This window comes from Lepidochelys olivacea (assembly GCF_965140295.1).
Source record: "Lepidochelys olivacea isolate rLepOli2 genome assembly, chromosome: 1".
NCBI lineage: Eukaryota > Metazoa > Chordata > Testudines > Cheloniidae > Lepidochelys > Lepidochelys olivacea.
In genome coordinates, this window is record NC_140411.1 from 190,534,436 (window position 1) to 190,551,016 (window position 16,581).

At 37.8% G+C, this 16,581-nt stretch overlaps 1 protein-coding gene across 1 annotated transcript in view; it reads right to left on the reverse strand.

Annotated features, from left to right (window-relative positions):
* The window catches only part of EPHA6 (EPH receptor A6), an 850,663-nt gene that overhangs the window by 802,964 nt on the left and 31,118 nt on the right, over window positions 1-16,581 (reverse strand). Inside the window, exon 2 of the mRNA XM_084646856.1 lies at window positions 10,124-10,188. Coding sequence (XP_084502982.1) covers window positions 10,124-10,188 — 65 coding nt within the window. The remainder of the gene's footprint in view (window positions 1-10,123; window positions 10,189-16,581) is intronic.

Consider the following 16,581-nt stretch of genomic DNA (forward strand, 5'->3'; position numbering starts at 1 on the left):
GTGTGTGATGGGTGAGAGGAGAACAAAGGAAAAACACAACAGACACAATAGTACCACAAGTTCCCTGTCAGTGATATGACAAATTTGGAACCAAGGAAGCTGCCTGAAACTTTCTGAAGAGTTTTAATCAGACAACCAGAAAAACAAGGTCAAAAGCTTAGAAGATCCCCCAAAGGAAAATGAGACATTTAAAAAAAACAACAAGAGTAATTACATCTGTGGTTAATTTTGTAGGAAGATTACTAATTGACAAGGAAGCATTTACAATAGCAGCAATCACTGGGATTAAATGTTCTCAGTCAAATAAACTAGGGTTCTCACTTTAAACTGTTCATTGCAGATGTGGTATAGTGTAATTAGATACTTTGGACACAGGTGTCAAATAAGAAAGTAAGCCCAGCTAAGCTGATGAGCTGGAAGGGCATGTGCAAATTCTTATCCAAGGGCTCTTTCTACTAAAAAGGAATCTCTGCATTCGTTACAAATATCATCTCTATGCCTTTTTCCTTGGGAGGATTCCCTGGAAAAATGTAAGCCAATATAAACCGATGCTAATGGAATCCTATGGTTGAAAGAAGCAAGCAGCTGGGCTTCACTGCCTGAGCAAGAAGTGGTGGTTTGGGGTGGCTTAAGATCTAGTTTCACTCCACACATACATTAAAGTTTAAAAAAAACCATCATTTTTATATAAAACAAACACAATGAAATAAGACAAAATTATCATTATTTGCAAAACAAAACACACATACAAACCCATCCACAAATCCACAGAGTCATGCAGGGTATCAAAGTGTCTAAATGGATAAATAAGTAAGAACAATCTATGAGTATAAGGGACTAATATATACACACTAAACTGCAAAAGTATGCAATAATTTCATGTGTAATAAGACATCCTTCATTTTTTCCAAATGTTTCTATTAGACAGTCTTTTTTCCCATTAATGCAGCAATAGAGTGCTCACTAAGCCAGTCTATGTACAAGGGAGGAACTGCAGATTTCCATTTTTTCCAAAATAAACTCTTTTTGCCACTAAAATAGTTACTGCAATCCATTTCACAATGTTAACTGGTAATACCGACTCATTCCACATCCTTAAAACATACAAGCATGGAGAAGGAAAGATAGTGGCACTTAGTTTGAGAGAGCACTGAACACAGCATTCCAGAACACATGCATTTTTGACAGGTATAGAGGATGGGCAAAAGGTTGACATGTGACTGTTTGGTAACACAGTGAGTGTTGGAGATTTAATCTACCCTTAAATGTTCTGGAGTCCAGTAGTCCCTGCTTAATATCTTGTTCTGGAAGAATCACAAGGATAAAGAACTTGAAGTATCTTTAACATTAAGCCAGATATCCTCCCAGGTTTCTGTTGAAATAATAAAGGCAGAATTCTTTCTCCCTTTTTTTTCCCTTTGAGACTGAGATTAAGAGTATTACAAAGCATTAAGACACCTTAATTCCTACAATGTGATTTGTTTCCATATTTCTTAACATGTTCTTCTAGAAGTGAGAGTTGAAAGAATTCAGTTCTCCCCTATCCTTTCATGAATTTCATGAGCATTGGCACTGAAGAAGGAACTGTGAAACAGTGGTAGCTGATATTTGTTATGCATGTAATTGAATGAAGACCAGTCTATCATCTCATATTATTTATTTTTTTTTTTTTTGGAAAATCCTTTGGCTATCCAAATTGTCTTTAAGTGTGGAGTTTGCCTTGATCCTGGTACACAGGTTATCCCATAGTGGTATGAGAAGAGAATTAGTAAAATCGGATGCTTTAATTGTATCAACAGATTGCAGGATATCGCATGTAGTTTGGAAGCCTCTTAAGGTATATACAAGAAGAGAGGAAACTGAACAGCAAGCTAAGCTTTTTTTCCTATCTCAAACCAGGCTGGTGTGTAAACAGAGCCACTGGAGGAGAACCATTTTACAATAGGACACATTTGAAATGTTAGCTAGGTACAAATCTACCAACCCTGTATCTCCAGTTTCTCGGGATTTTTTTTAAGGTTCTTGTGTGACAAGCAAAGCTATTTTGTATCCCATCTAAAATGCACAATAAGCCTACTAGTTGAGCAAAGCGTGAAGGAGGCTAACCATATAAGTTAATCTTGGGCAGATATTCATTTTGGGTATATCTATTCTCCCCAGCAAGAAAAGAGGGAGGAGACGCCACCTCTCTACATCCTTGGAAACCTCTTAATATGTAGTCCGTATTTACGGAAACAAGATTTGTCCTAATGTTCCAAAAATTAACACTTAAATAAGTTATTTCCTTGCATATTGGAAATGGAAAATGCTGAAACTGAAAGAATCTGATCTTTTGGATATATTCATTGCTTGCAGATTTATTTCAGTTAATACCAAAACCAGGGATCTCTCAAAAAAGTCAACTACATTCAGTAACAATGGGATTGATCAGGCTGAAGTCTTCAAAAATGTCATCAGCATGTACACTGATTTTGTATGCTTTCCTGTTTATAGTCATACCTTCAGTGGCTGACTGCTGACATATGTACATTGCCAGTGCTTCAGGAGAGATTAGGGAGAGGCAAGAGGGGGCAGACCTGCCAGTGTCCCTCTTTCTAGTTGAAATGTGGGAGAAATAATTCTATTAGTTGATAGTGAAGCGAGGGGAGAGTTACAAAATACTTGAGTTCGGTCAATGTATTGGTTCAAATCTGAATATTTTTCAGACAGCTATTAGATAAGGTCATTCAACCCTATCAAAGGCCTTCCCTGCATCTAGAGATAAAGCAATAGAGGGAATATCCGAGCTTGCTGGATCTAGTGATTTTTCTTGCATCAGCAGCAGCCAATCTACATGTATAATTGAAATCAATTAATTTTGAAGTGTACCCCAAGTAATCATTCTACTAGCCCTCCCTGAAATCCTGACTGTGGTCCCATGCATAGCAGTATGATAAGGGTAGATAGGATGGGGCAAGAACTCAAACTCAATCTGAAATTCTAAATCTGGCTCTACTCATTCACATTTTTAGTGCTTTCTGAGGATCACATTGAACTAACTGCTGTTCACTCAAGCAACTACCAGGAATGTCAGGAACAGCTGTGACAAGAGAAACTTCCCTCTTGTGCAAAGTTGTGCTGCTCCCCCTGCTCCCCACCCGCATGGCTAAAAGCGCATAGGTAAGGAATTACGTATTACCTCTCCATATGCATTTGACTATTCCAACAGTGCACAGGACAGATAATCTAGGATAATCTAGAAAGTAAGGCTACTCTTGTGCTAAAGGCACTGGATTGTGACTTAGAGCTGGGGTTGAACCCTGACCTCCCAAGAGACTTCCTCTGTGACCTTGCATATGTCACTTAATATCCTGTACCTAAGTTTTCCTGGTCTCTAAAATAAGGATAGTACTTAGTCTCTCCCACCCTTTGTCTTGTCTATAAAGTAAGATCTTTAAGGCAGGGGCTGCCTCTTACTAATGTTTATGTACAGCTCACGTGGGTCTTGATTTCTGGTGGGGGCATCTTGGCACTAAATTTAATATCATTAATAACAAAGCTTCTGATGCACAGTGCAAGCCTGGCAATACATCACAACCTTACTACCACAGGAGAAACCTGTTCCTCCTTATTTAGGAGAGACTCACCTCCCACATTGCCAGCAGTTAGGGTAGATCTACTAACTTCTCAACAATACAAGTACCCATACACCACCAGAAGTATCTGCTCTTGTTACTGTGAGGAACAGCTACCAGGTGACACCTAAAATAACCTCCATGTAGTGCTCGGGAGTTGGAAGTATGGTGGGTTGCAAGGGGTTGAAGTAAAGGATAGATAGATCCTGGGTAAGGAAGAATACAGAATTGATTATTTTCGGAAAGGAAGTATTGCAATGAAGGATTTGTTTGCAGGAAGCAGGGAAGGGCGAAGACTGTTTGAATGACTGATTTATTTTGAAATGAAGAGTATTTTATGCTGGAAGTGTCACACGTATCCCTGACTGAGGTAGAAAACTTAGGTAGCCTATCATGAATGCTACTCTCTAATTTAATAGAAACATCCTTTTTCAATCAGATATGATCAAAATATCAGTAAATAAAACTCAAAAAAGTCCCCTACAATTAGGTTTACATTGATAAGACCTGGGCTCAACAACAAAAGTGAGCATTCTCCAATCATTGAATCTTAAAATCCTATTTCTGCCTGAACACAGTTTTAACCTTTTATTATTCCAGGCAACACCTAAGATCAGTGTAACTATTAAACATGCAGTTCTGTCAAATGCACAAACTAAGAGAAAAATAGTTAGTTTCACTCCTGCTTCCCAGTCAGTGAATCATTTCCTCTATTTTAGTATCACTTACTTAAAAAAATATTTTCTCTGAAGAAAATGTTAAAGTAAATCCACACAACTTGACAGGGGGATCTCGGGACAGGTGAATGTGACTGAATGTACCCCTGTATTCACATCCAAACACACTACTGTAATAATCTTGTACAAAATATGCTTTGCAAGGCATCATTTGAAAACAAACAACTCACCGGTTAATAATATCATAGTGAAATGTATGTAGAAACATTTGTAAAGTTATGAACATAAACTGAAATTACGACTGAATTGTGCTTGCCAGAAAAGCCTGGGGAGAGACAGGAACAGATTGATTTGCATTTTAACCACCATCCATGAGACTCCATGTTCCATCCCCACAACTGGAAGAAACTTCATCTAGAGGTAACCTCACAAAAATGCATGCAGAGGGTGACAGGACTATAAAAAAGGGAGGGGCAAAAACCATCCAGGTACGCTCTCTCTCTTTTTCACCTTTTGGACTTAATCAGATATTCTGATTTGAAAATTTCATTCAGCAATGTTGCTGGGAACCTGTGATATGGATTTTACGTTGAACCAAGATAAATTTGTTTAAGTCTTAGCTACTAGGAATCATTTTATCTTTATTTCTCTTGTAACCATTTCTGACTTTAATACCTTGTACTTGTACTCACTTAATCCCTCTGTAGTTAAATAAACTTGTTTTATTTTTTAAGAAAAACTAATCCAGTGTTGTGTTTAATCTGAATTGTTGGGTAACTTCAGTTTAAAATACCAAATTGTTGTATATTGACACCTTACAGGGAAAAACAGACCTCTAATGTCTGAACTGTCCAAATTTTCTCCATGTTTCTGGAGAAAATCAGGGACTGGGAGTATGTTAGAGTCATCTTGCAGGTAATAGCAAAGGCTGGCAGAAGCCAGAGTGCTGTTGGCAGGCTGCAGCTATTCATAGACACTCCATGTGATCTGCACGCTCTTTGGCTGTTTGTGAGGAGCCCAGGTTAGGAGCTACAACAGAAAAGCATTGTGAGCCACTCAAGGCTGCAGGGCAGGTGGAGGCATATCCCCTCACTGGTCTGGATTGTACCACAGAATGTGACAGCGTACGGAAAAAATACTGATTTTTCATTTCAGTTTATTAGATGTCATTGTAGTGTCATTTTAAATTGTCTGTTAATAGAGTTACCCAAGTTTCTATAATCCTAAGAGGAGTATTAATGTACTAACAAGAGATGGATCTCATTTCTAGAAAGCTCCAGACAACCTACAAAAAAACCCTGCAGACTGGATTTGAGCTTTTTGTTGCCAGTGTGATAATTTCACTTTTACACGATTACACATCTTAGTATATAAAGAGTTAAATCATAGTGTCAAAAACAAAAACAGAAGTATTGAGAAAACATAAAACATGCCCTTAGCATAGCAAAAAGCAGACCTAATTAGGCTAGCTTCTCTCCCACCAATTAACTTTGAGTAGTCTCTTAAAGAGCTAAATAGCAAGACATATAAAATGGATGTTACATTCAGACTGATGGAAAGTCACATACAGCTAAACTGAATATACTTGATTCAAAAACAGATGCAATAAAAAAAGGTTTGCCACATGTAGACAAAAAAAGTGTCAGTTCATGAGGCCAGACAATTCCCTATATTTCTTCTAGGGCTATTTCCACACTGGGACAAGAAAATGTTGGAAGTTTTTATTTGTAATTTTGTTGCCTTTGTTTTGTGTGAGTGAGTGAGTGAGTGAGTGAGTGAGTGAAGGGGGTGAGTTTCCTTCTCCATCAAATTGACACAGAATTCTGCCTTGAAAACCCAGAGATTTTTGGGGATCTCCTACTGACTCTGTCTGCATATTATTTTCTGCCTATCTATTGCTCTTTAATAAAGCCAAGAGAAATAGATTTTTAGCAGTTGAAGGAAGACCATGAGTGAATTCTTGAGTATTTTAAAAAAAAAGTTTGGCAGAAGGGATGGATCTTTCTCCTCGTTTAACCTGTCAAAATTAAGGCTTTTAGCAGCACAGGGCATAAAATTTGGGTATCATTGCTATAAGATATAGTGTCCAAGAGGTTTGCAGGATTTAAAATACAAAGCAGACATTCATATGTATAACATCGATGGTCACAGTATACAGGATGAAAAAAATGGAATACAAACCATCCTACTTCAGGATAAGCCAACCAGCGAAAGGTTTTTGGAAAAAAATTCCTCTCTGAGCCATTTATTCTGTAATTGTCCATCGTGGGGATTCCTGCACCTTCCAACAACCAATGTCAAAGACTGAATTTCAGACCAGATGGACCAATATGGCAATGCTAGTGTTCCAAATTAGGAAATTAGATTGGAAGTGGATAAGCCTGGGGGAAGTGGGACAGATCAGGAAATTTGGAGACATTCATCATGGAGAATTAATCATCCCCTCAGGTGGGAGAGCTTTGGGATACATGGAGGTAACCAGGGTACATAGTCTCACAACTCTAGAGAGCCCTGCAATGAGGGAGGCAGAAGTGCCTGGATGGATGGGTGGCCCCTACATTCTGATCCTCCAAGAGGCACGCTGCCAATGGCTGGATCCACCCATGCAGCCACTGAAAGAGCTTCAATGTGAGTTAATGCTGCTCCACCTTCACCTTCCCTGGTCCCAAAGCCCTATCACATTCTGACTTGGAGCTTTGAAAAAAGAGCATCTGTGGGGTTTCCCAAACGAAGCGGTAATGCTGGGGAACTCACCAAGGACAGGAACATTTACATTCTCAGGGAAAATAAAATGATATCTAGATTGCACAGGTAGGCCTCAGAGTACAGGGTAACTATGTTAGGCTAGATCTGCAACTCTGGATAGGAATATTATGGACATGCAACATCTGTGATCGTTTTGTAAAGGATTTAGGAGAACAGCTATTTTATTGAACTTAAATTTTAAAATCAATAAATGCAAGGGAGTAATTTCTGGCATAACACAACAAGAGTCACAAACATGATTCTGAAGGCAGAATTTGGCCTTCAGTTCAAAGAAGTGTGGATATAACTAACCTATATATTGATGGAAATTCAGAACTGCAAACAAATACAACTGACAGATTATATGATGGACATGAAGGAGAGTGTGTAGGGCGCGTTCTGCAAAATTTCTGAGTGCTTATAAATGAGAAGGGGCTAGCAGTGATGGAAATTGTAATCCTTTTACCTGTATACCAGGTGCCGTATTCAAAAGTTATTTAAAACATAAGGAGTAAAGCAATACACTTTAGTTTTTAGCTTTAAAGATTAATTTCACAACCACTTTAAAAATAATTTGGTACCTCTGTATACAGTTTTTGCTATATTAACTTCTGAACTCAAAAAACTCTATTAAACTATGTATTAATTTAAGTAATTCTAAGCATGGCAGCAGTTATAAAAGAATTAGCAGCCACTCATTTTAAGCAGCAAGTTTGCATATATTTAAATTACTCTGCTGTGAATATTACAATTCATAAAAACATATCCGTTATTCTACAAGGACTTAGGATATTATATTCGCTTTTCAATTATTCATGAAGGAGGTTTTCTATTTGCTCAGTTCCAGTGTTTACTTAGGCCTTGTCCACACTATCACAGTAAATTGACCCAAATTATGCTACTCCAGCTTCGTGAATACACCATGCTGTGTCGATCGGAGACACTGTCTCATCGTAGCAGAGTAGACCGGAGAGTGCTCTGCCGTCAAGTTAGCGGGTCTTCATCAGACCCACTAAAATTGACTCCTGCTACCTCGATCACAGCAGTGTTAATCTCCGGTAAGTGTAGACATGGGCTTAGTATCAGTGAATATCTACTACTAGCACGTTAACAACTGCTCAAACTAACACTACACAGCAATTCAGGTTTTCACCTAACCAATGTTTTCCATTTCTTCAAGCTACAGCCACATAAATATGTAGGGAAAAGAGAAGTTATCACAATTTTCTCAGTGACCATTTTTTGTCAGATTCCCAAGAAAGACCATAGCATATCTTAAAAATAAACTGAACCCCAAATATTTACAATTAATTCATATGTAAGCTCTTTGTATCAGAGAAATAAGACCAATTCCTAAGACTGACCAAGTAGAAGCAATTCCTCTGGCAAAACATCAACGTATCTGTGATTTAAGTGAGCTACAAAATTGAGAGGGGGAAGGGTACTTACATGAGCAGCCAAAACAGGCATGTTCTGATGGTTATTGTGTAAGTCATCTTTGTTGTTTCTTCCTGCTTGCATTTTAGATCTGTTGTTGGTGGAACAGTTATAGCTTTCAAGAAAGCATATGAAAAACCCATTGCTACTTAATGGAAATGGTATCAGATCTTGCTTGTCTTATGCACACAAGTAGTCCTGTTGATTTTAATGGAACTCATCATTTGACTAAGCTAAAAGGTATTTGGCTCATATTGTAGCTTTCAGGCTCTGAGCCTGTTTATTTTGTCCATAATTTCCAAAGAAAACCTTCAGAATTTAGGATTCAGACTATATGAAACTGCATGCAAAAGTGTAAAATACTGAGATATGTATTAACAGACTAAAATCTTGTCTAAGAATACAAAGGACTGGAAAAGCCTGAAAAACGTTATCTATTATTTTGAAAATAGGCTGAGATTAAGAAATGTCACGTTGCTTGGAGTCCCTGGGGGCAGACACTAGCAGCACTTTTAAAGAACAGATTATTAAGGTGCTGAGGATGGACAACTTTTATTTCCTTCTAGAATGCGTTGCAAGAAAGAAAAACCCACAGAGAATGAAACAAAAGGCTTATCCCTGCATACAAAATACCCTCGGTGCTCTATAGCTCAGTCTGTTTCAGAAGTCAACACAGCACATGCATCATATACAGCAATTAAAAGATAATACCACCCAATATGAAAAGAAATGACACACAAGGCAAGAGATAGCTAAATTCAGGTCATCCTTAGAATAAGGACCCAACATATAAAAAGGACTTAATTGCTTCAATAGACTATCTTCATTAAAAGTGATACTAAAAATGACAAATGTGCTGTTAAGAGCACTGGACAGGTGGAAACAGCAATATGCCATTTGAAGATCAGCCACCAATATTTCTCAAGAGGTTACATTTAAAAAAAACAAAAACAAAACACCTTCTTCCCCCTCCCAGTCTGGTCACGTAATCTCCAAGCATGCCAGCCATCTGCAAAGCTCTGAGGCCTTGTGCCCTGCAAAGCACCCTGTGCCTCTGGTCATGTCAATCTATATTAACAATACTGTGCAATTGTGTAAAAACATTATCTAGGATACTGAACTTTTGATTAAAATGTCATAAGAAAAAGCCACTTTACATAAATATATCAATTTTCTAAACCTTGATAGCTTTGTTTTCACTCTTTTACAATATTTTAATAGGCCTTCAGAATTAACATTTGTAATCACGCATCAGACAGTGGAATCAAAAATGCCACTTTGATCATATAAATTGTTTCAAACTACTGTAATAAATGGATAAATTATTTTTTATAAAATTTAAAGAAAGCTTGTTCCTGATTTAAAAACTCAATTTAAGTTTTAGGACAGAAAAGATATCCATAAGTGAATTACACACCTCCAAATACAGACATGAGAAACCCTGACAAACCATTACCTATAGAAGTAGCAGCTGATGGCACTGTAATATGTGCACATATTACCTTGCTATTCTGGGGGCTCTTAGTGTTAACCACAATTCAGATACTTCAATTCACTATCCCAAAATCTTTTCCATTAGTACATACTGCAGGAAAGTAAAATAGTGCTGAATAAAAAGGACAACAAAAGCAAAACGAGAGCTTGACTTACCCCATTTAAAGGATAGGTTTTCCATCCTAGCTCTCCAAGTGCAGCTGTAGTATCAAGCAACACCACTAGAAATAAAAAATATATGTATATATATACACATCAGATACTTAATTTGTTCTAGACATAGAAATAGAGTGCTATAATTTAAATACCAAGCCTGCATTAATTTGGCTAGTTCTTCCTCTACAGCACTAGTTTAGTCCCACTAAAGTCAATGGGGTTGCTTGGCTGTACCTACTAATAGAATTTTAGCTTTGTGATTATCTTTCATAGTTAAATCCCAGAAGATATGACTTATTATATGAAAATTCAATCTTTTCTACAGTGTAATTTAAAAGTGTATTACACCATTGTGGTGTCCAGTGGTTATAACTATATATGCCTGAATGAGGAAACCCATTTTCAGACACCACCCCCACCTGGAAGCATGGGAAAGTTTTCATTCAGATGTGTTTCTGGATTCAAGTTTTGTGAACTTTAAAAATGAAGAAAAGCAGAGTTTAGTCATTTCCACATTTTAAAGTTAAATGTAATTGGGGTAAAATGCAAAGAAATAATGCAATCAATCAATATAATACCACCATTTAGCTCTACCACAGCACTTTCATTGGTACATCTCAAAAGCACTTTATAAAGGTCATTATCTCCATTTTACATGTCATCATTTGTAACTGAATCTTTAAGCCTAGAACAAAAAACAACTAGAAAGTCTGACGATGATTAGTTTTGCTAGTCTATTTGGATTAAGTGCTAAAAGATACTATCATTTCTAAAATTTTGTACACTGTGAATCTTTTGCAATTTTCATGTATATTTTTTATTACATGACAAGGGGTTTGGATATCATTACACTGACAAAAGTAATAAAAACATTCTTTTCTAAAAGATTTTTGGGTTTATATGTGTTCAAATAAAAAAGCATGGCAAACTGGCTCTCTTCCCTATCTTAATTATGCAAAAAACATACCACACACAATTCAGAACTCTTGAAACTGTCAGTAAATTCAGTATCTTGTGATGTGCCAGACTGTACCTGTACTAATGGAACAGTTATGTTTGACATTATGGTCTCAAATCAGAATCATAAACTAAGATTGAGATATAATGTTCATTGTTGACTAGCACTGTTAATTCTATTTCTCCAGTTATGGTGTTTTAAGAAAGTATCAACCAGGCCTCTGAGAAGAATATTTTTTTAAGTTGCATCCTATAGTTCCCTCCACACACACACACACACACACACACACACACACACACACACACACAGAGAGAGAGAGAGAGAGAGACATGGTGAACAACCAGCCTAGCTCTTTCACAAGTACCATTTTACTTTTCAACAGCAAGATCAAAGTTTAGGTACTTATAAGATATAGCCCTGGTAATATTGGGTTGTCATTACTTCCATCACACAAAAAGGTAAGAGTTACGCTTGTTGCTACCCCATGGCTCACAGCAGATGAAGTTCACACCCCTGAACAGCTAGCCAGGAAATGAACTATGCACCATGCATGTCTTATTTGTTTGTGGTAACAAACCCATGGTTCTCATGATTTTCCAGCTGTTCCAAAGGGACAGTCCCTGCCTCAAGCTGTTAAGACTAAGCAGGTACAAAGAGTCAGCAAGAGGGAGCAACCTTTACTTCAGTTGGACAATACCCTTGAGTTTGAACTGCTTTCTTGAGTAATGGTTTCTGGGATCAAAAAAGCTATACATGTAATGACTATCAACTTTTTAAAACTAGGGTATATTCATCACTGAAATTATGATAAAAATTTAGATTAGCATTTTTTTAAAGACAGATACAGCTGTTTTTACAATAATTGCCATTGCATAATGGAGTTCTGATTTAAAAAAAACGCTTTCTGTCATTGGCACAAAATAAATAAGGTGTGAGCTCCCCTAGTAGAAACTGAAGTACTAATTAAATAGTAACCCCTGAGAGGCTGTAGAAAGGTCCCAAACCATAACCCACTGAATTCAATAAGAATCAGATGAGGCTCAAAGCTACTAGCGAGGGTTTCATACACATAAAATCTGTGTTAATTGAAATTTCATTAGTGAAAAAGGATCAACAATTAACCAACCAAAAAATAAAGCCAGGAAAAAAACAAAAATTGTCAAACAGAAAAAGAAAAAATATAAACATGAAGTAGTTGACAGTACTAGACTATCACTACAATAGTAAAATAAAGATAAAAACCAAAACTAGGATATAAATGAATACAGTAACATTGAACAAAAGTTTTTTTTTTTTAAAAATTACCAATTACAAATACAAAAAGCTGTAGAGGTATTGGTAAGTCAAACAATGTTTCAGTAATTTTCCCTATATGATGATGTCAGAGAAATGCAGGAATTTAACCCTTAGCAGTCTATTAGCTTATGCCCAAGATCGCTAAGCAAAATGGACCATCCACACGTTATCTGCTTCCCATGCGGAAAGTTTTGTGGCACTGTCTCCTGCCTAGGAAGGCCCTCTGAAGGATTAGAATCCATGCAAAGAGGGAATGGGAAGAGAAGGCACATTCACCTATTTGTCTAAAATTTTTATTTAACTCAATTTCCCTCAGTTTTCATTAACTTTGACAAATTAGACTTTTTCCTCTGTTTGCCAGTATCAAATGCCATCAGATCATGATCACTGATCCAAAGGCAACCACCAACTTCCATTACACTGATGAATTAATTTTTATCAGTCATGAGGTCCAAAATAGAGTTTCCTTGTATTGGGTGCAATACTTTGTGTTAGAAAGTCTATAATTTTTACAAACTTGTGTTATTTTATTACCAGCTGCATTAGATCTCCAGCATGTGTCTTTGCAATGGAAGTCCCCCATAATATATTTTTTCTTTCCACACATTCCGAACAGGTACTTAAGGAGTAACTCAACCTGTTTGGTTTGATTCGATTGTTTGTTACAAACACTCATCAGTACCCCTTCCTGGACTGTGTTAGTTCTAGTTAGCACATTGATCCATATGCATTCAAAATCCTGTGGTTCTGAGTTACTGATAACATATAATGCTGTATTTAATGTAGAGTGTCTCTTAATGTAGCGGTTCAGTTCCCAAACATCTTTTACCCACTCTGAACAGGTTATATAACCAATGATTTTAATTCCAATAATGCAAGTCATCCCACCAGGTTTCAGTAATGCCAATTACATCTTTAATGAGATTTTTCCAATTCCTCTTGATTGTTACTCAGACTCCTCGTACTGGTATATAGGCAACTGAATATTTTCTTATCTTTCCTTTCCACACAAGTAGGGTCTGTTAATGATATACCAATTTTGAGTTTGTACTTCATTTACCTCATAGCACATATCCATTTTGAGGTTTGTTTAATACCCCCATGGCTACACTGGTTAACCTTCAAATTAGAATAGTCGTCCCTGACCTGAGATACATGTGCCAATATCTATCCTACTGGAATGTGGCTTTGTTTCCCCCAAAACCAAAACCTTCAGTTTCATACTAGTCACACAACCAACGGTTCACCTCCAGTATTTACTGCCTTTTCTTCTCTCTTACTAGTGGGACCTGAAGAATCACCAAGAAATCATTTGGACTTTCCTCTTCTTCAGCTCCCTTTCAAGATTCCTGAAGTCTTCTATAATCTGTAGTAGTTCCAGGTCACATGTTCCAATGGTATCAGAAAACTTCATAATTCCATCCAATCTTCCAGTTACATGTTGTATTTTTGCTCCAGGAGGACAGAACGCTGTCTTGTTGTCCATCGCTGAATTGTCTGCCCACTTAACTTAAAATGGAGTTACCAATGACAATTATTTACTTTCTTAGGGTGGCTGAAGAATTTCTCCATAGCTGCTTGCTTCATATCACAAGGACACCCACTGAATACGTTGCCTGTAGCTTTCTGTTCTCTTTGTCCAGAAAGAAGTTCCTTGGTAGTAGACTTGCTAAGTATCAGATAACAATTCCATACTTCTAGTTGGGTTGAGTGCCTCCTGGTTCTCTTTCCCATTTTGGAAATAAGTCAGTCTGCTTCTTCAATTTCTGTGCTTTGCAGTTCCCTTATCACTGCCCCTCTCCCCCACCATGTGGTATCTGTGGCAATGATTTCAGAGTCTGGTTGTTCAGAAAGTCTTTGTTTTCTTGGATGTTGTGTGGTGTTGAAACTTGTACTTCCAGATCATGTATCTTTCTAGTTCCCCCTGCTAATGGCTGCTTTGATCATCTGGGGGGGTTGCATCTTCTCTTGACTCATCCCTCTGGCCAAGTCACTTTAAATTTTCTCCCCTGCCAGGGTACCCAGGCAATTGCAGGATCAGGGCCCATTTGAAGTACTACAAGAGTTTAAGACTTTCATGTTTTTAATTATCCTGCAAAATTGAAGCTCCAAGTGTAGAAGGTCTAGAATTGGGATGGGTTTATGATTTCAGGAAGGGGCAGCCCTTGCATAAATCATTCTTATTCTTATGTTCTGTTCACTACTTTGTAGTTTATTTTTAAATAATGTATTTAAAAGAGCACTTTTTTATAAAAATAGCAAACACAAAGGATTTTTTTTAGAGTCAAAAATATAGCCAGCTTTAAAGATGAAGCATGGACACCTCAATGGACACCTTTTTGTTTTGTTTTTTAGCGAAGAGAAGTCTGCTGCTGTCTGAACTCTGAGAAGCATACTGGACAGAATTCATCCTTGAGGTAGCCTCAGTGATCTAAGTAGAATGCACCTGAGCCTGATTTAGGCTAATACATTTAACCTCTAAATATAAAAGTGAGTGTTGGACCAGTTTCCCTTTCCCCCTCCCCATCCTGTCACCCTCTTCCCCAAGAGAGCTGGGGTTCCAAAACAGCCTGTCCAACTCCTAGGAAGCTACTCTGCACAGTGGACTAGTACAGAAGCCACAGTACCTCCAAGACACTTACACGAGTGTTAGGCTCATTGGGTTTATGCAATGGTGGATATTAATATTACTGCCCTGTCTGATGCATCTGTCTATAACTTTAATGTCTTCCTTCCAGCATCAGGAGCCTGTCCATACGGCCATGCTACCGGTGGCTGCGTTTACGAAGAGGCTCAAGTGGGAGCAGCTGTCCCTAGGTGACACCCACTGTACCGGTATAACTTTTACCCAGCACACGTCTTTTTCCAACAACACAAGTTTAAGCCATATAACACTCGAATTCATATTCCTGCAAATATTCCAGGAGCTAGTGGGTGAAGTTCTGTGGCCTGTAATATGCAGGAGGCCAGAGTAGATCATCACGATGGTGCCTTCTGGCCAAAAAAAAAAATCTATGAGATTGGGACATGTTGCTGTGTCACCATAACTCAGATTTAACATTCTTCTAATTGATTTTAACCTTGTGTACTCTCCATTCATGTTTGCGTTTGCATTTGCATTATAATATTTTATTTCAAACATTAAAGCCATTTCAGCAAAAATTAACATGACAAGACTAATTTTTAAAACCATTTGAGTTCCAACTGAAATATAATTGAGAAACTAAACAATATTAAACTTTAATATAAACAGGTGAAATGTGTTAAATGTTTTTCAGAGTGTGTGTTCATGTGCTCTTCCTTTAATTAAAAGCCAAGCAAAATAATCTGAACTACTTACATTTATTGACTGACACTTCCAGAGCTGTTGCCTCATCTCCCCTTGGTTTCTAGGGGATCCTCCCTACTCAAGAGAGTGCTTCAGATAACTTCCCACCAAATTCCTTATAGAGCTTACAGAAGGAGGCAGTGAATAACCCAATGGCTTGCTCTCTCCTCATTGCAGATGTGACCCCAAAGAGGGCTCTCCTTGGGGTTCCAGGAGGGTGTGAACTGGTGCCGCACAGGAAGCTGTTGCCATCACCATATGCATGACTGCAGAAGTCTGTCTAGAGTGTCCCAATTCAAGAGTGAGCAAATGGTCGTGAGCACTTCATGCACCGTGAGCTGGGTTACAATCAAGAGATCTCCATGCTGATTAGTAGATAACCTGTACTCTCAAAGTTACAGTAACTGATCAGTAGCTGTAGGCAGCTCTTCAGTTCTCTTTCTACTTATCCCTCTGAACAGTTTGCATCATGGTAGCTCATGTCAATATTTACCCTCTGACACTGGTCTCTTTGGTACCCACACAGATTGCTTTTATTGTATCAAATAGATTTTAAGTCCATTTCAATTGACCTCTTACAGCCTCCATTTATTGCCAGTGTATATGAAGGCTAATACATACTTTTTTTGACACAATTATATAAGAAAAACAGATTCCTGTTACACCTAGTAGGATTTCAATTTTCTTCTCAAAATATTCTGCCTGCCCCTTATCAGAAGAAAAGTGTAAGAAACATCTGTCCTCATTTGCATGACCCACATAACTTCCACATGGGAATGCAGGGACTTCTCTTACTACTCACAGCCCCGACACCACACAATAACCTCGAGAGGGAAGGAAGTTGGCAAAGATATGACCCTGAACCCCATTAGGTGC